At 41.9% G+C, this 2399-nt stretch overlaps 1 protein-coding gene across 1 annotated transcript; it reads right to left on the reverse strand.

Moving 5' to 3' along the window:
- Window positions 1-341: 341 nt before the first annotated feature.
- On the reverse strand, window positions 342-791 carry LOC149154207 (uncharacterized). Its single transcript, XM_089444077.1, has one exon. It carries the CDS (start codon window positions 789-791, stop codon window positions 342-344), a length of 450 nt encoding a protein of 149 aa, XP_089300203.1.
- Window positions 792-2399: the final 1608 nt, after the last annotated feature.

Below are 2399 nucleotides of genomic sequence, written 5' to 3' on the forward strand. Positions count from 1 at the left end.
CTTCCTATAGCCTCATCTCTGTTGACCCTTGGTTCTGTCAGCACATCCTTGTGATAATCTACTAAAACTTGTTCCATTCCTTCATGTTCTGTTACTCTTTGCCCTTCACTGTTTAGAATGGAGAAGATTCTGTTTCTTTGCCTGTGTTGAACCATTGCTTGGTGGAAAAACTTTGTGTTCCTTTCTCCTTCACGAAGCCAATTTACCCTGGACTTTTGTCTCCATAGGATTTCTTCCTGCTTTCTCCTTTCTTCTACTTGACTGATCAAGATTCCTTCTTCTCTGCTCTTTTCTTCATTTCGTCCTTCTGTTATGATTTTCTGTTGTAATTCTTCCATTTTTCACTCTAGTCTCTGCTTCTCCATAAAAATGTTCCCAAACTCTTCCTTGTTCCATTTTTTGATTTTCCCTTTGAGTTCCTTGAGCTTTAGCTGGAAGGTGTGCATCTTATTTCTTCCTCTTTGTTGACTTTTGGTCCACCAATCCTCTACTTTCGTTATGAACTGGTTATTCCTGAGCCAGAACGCCTCAAACCTGAAGGGGCGCTTATGGGGGTATTTTTTAATATCTATTTCCAATCTTATAGGCCAGTGGTCCGAACCCAGGGCTGGTAGAATCTTTGCCTCTACAAATACATCCCTGTTTAAGATCTGTTCTGATACTAAGAATCTATCCAGCCTTGATGCAATTTGATTTCTGCCTCCCCTACGATTATTCCATGTGTAAACTCCATTTATCGTCAGAATATCTACCAATCCTTGCTCTGTTATCATTTCACTGAAAGCCTCCATGTCTTGATCTGGTCTACTTTTTCCTCCTTTCTTTCCCCTAGGGCTTTAATCATATTAAAGTCCCCTCCTACTATCCATGGAATTCCAGGGAAAATTCTGCGGATAGTTTGCATGTCCTTCAGGAAATTTTTGCGTTCCCTTGGGATATGCGGGCCATAAACTCCCATGATGAGCACCCACTCTGAGGACCCTATCAATCTGAATGAGCCTAAGAGGATTCTGGGGAGACTGACCCAATCTTTAACTTGCACCTCCTCTGGATTCCATAGGATTGCCAATCCTCCAGCTGTACCGGTCGCATCTTGGGCCATAACTTCATATTGAATTTTATATTTTCTCACTATCTCTTCTAATTTTTGGGCATTAATCTTCGTCTCTTGTATTATCATTATACTAGGTTTGTCTTTCTTCACCCTTTCCTTCAGATATCTTTGTTTCCCATTACTGTTGAGGCCTCTGATGTTCCAGCTTGTTACAATCATTTATAACTTTTTGGATGTTGTTGAAATACCTCTGAAAGAGGTATGACTCTTCCTGAGTTCACCAGGGTCTCCCCTACCACCTGTATAGTTTCGCTCATTGGCCGTCTTCCTCTTTTTCTACTTCCTTTGCCAGAACTACCCATTCCTATACTCTGTGTTTCCTGTGTTCCTGTTTGCTCCATAGGACTTGTCATGAGGGCTTCCTTCTTCTCCTTGTATTTCTGAAACATTTCCTTGTATAACTGTTTTTGCTCTTCCGGTATGAACCTCTCATCCAGGTTCCTCCAATCCTGTAACAGCCTTTTCATTACTCGCTCCTCATCATTTCCATTCTCCTTTTGTGGATCAATCTCCATCTGTGTTTGTTCTATATCTACATTCTCCTCTATCCCTTCTTTTCCAGAGTTTCCTTGATTTGAGTCTGTTTCCTTTATGTCTTTAGTCGAATCCATGGGTTCTTCTACATTTCCTTCCTTTTCTATCTCTCCTTCTTCTTCCTGTAATATACTGAACTTATTTTGACATTCGACCGATACAGATTTAGGAGTTTGTGGTTTGCTTACCGTCTCTTTCCCGGGCCTCCTTTTTCTTTGGACTTCCTGGAAACCCTCTTCCGCTCCTTCTGTTCCTTCTGTCCTTCTCCTTTCTGCTTCTGCTTTCCTTGCTGCTTCCTCCCCAACGTTCAATGGGCATTGTTTAAAGAGATGTCCGTATTCGTGGCACCTTCTACACCTGAACGGTATATGTTCATAATCCAATGGTTGTTGCCATACTTCATCATGATATTCCAGCTCTATGTATTCTGGCAGGGGGTCTGATATGTTCATGTATACGCATATCCTTGCATAGGAAGTGTATCTCCCTCTCTTTGTTGATTCCGATACTTTGACGAAAGACCCTATCGTATTGCCTATCCCCTCCAGGATTTCAGGGTCCCAGAACTCTATTGGTAGGCCAAACAGATGGACCCAGACCGGTGCTGCCAGCATCTTTTCTTGATCAGGGTTGTAACTGTCTTCCCAGTGTCTCATGAATAGACCTGCGTTGTTCATGAAATACGGTCCTCCTTCAAAGATTCTTTCCTTGTCTTCTAGATTAGCAAATATCACTGTAAAAAAGCCCTTTG

This window comes from Pinus tabuliformis, chromosome 9, assembly GCF_031772625.1.
Source record: "Pinus tabuliformis cultivar Carrire ecotype Pingquan chromosome 9, CPIR1, whole genome shotgun sequence".
Classification (NCBI taxonomy): domain Eukaryota; kingdom Viridiplantae; phylum Streptophyta; class Pinopsida; order Pinales; family Pinaceae; genus Pinus; species Pinus tabuliformis.

Coding starts and splice junctions, on each gene's coding strand:
- LOC149154207 (XM_089444077.1), bottom strand. CDS start 791: ATGGAGGCTTTCAGTGAAATGATAACAGAGCAAGGATTGGTAGATATT.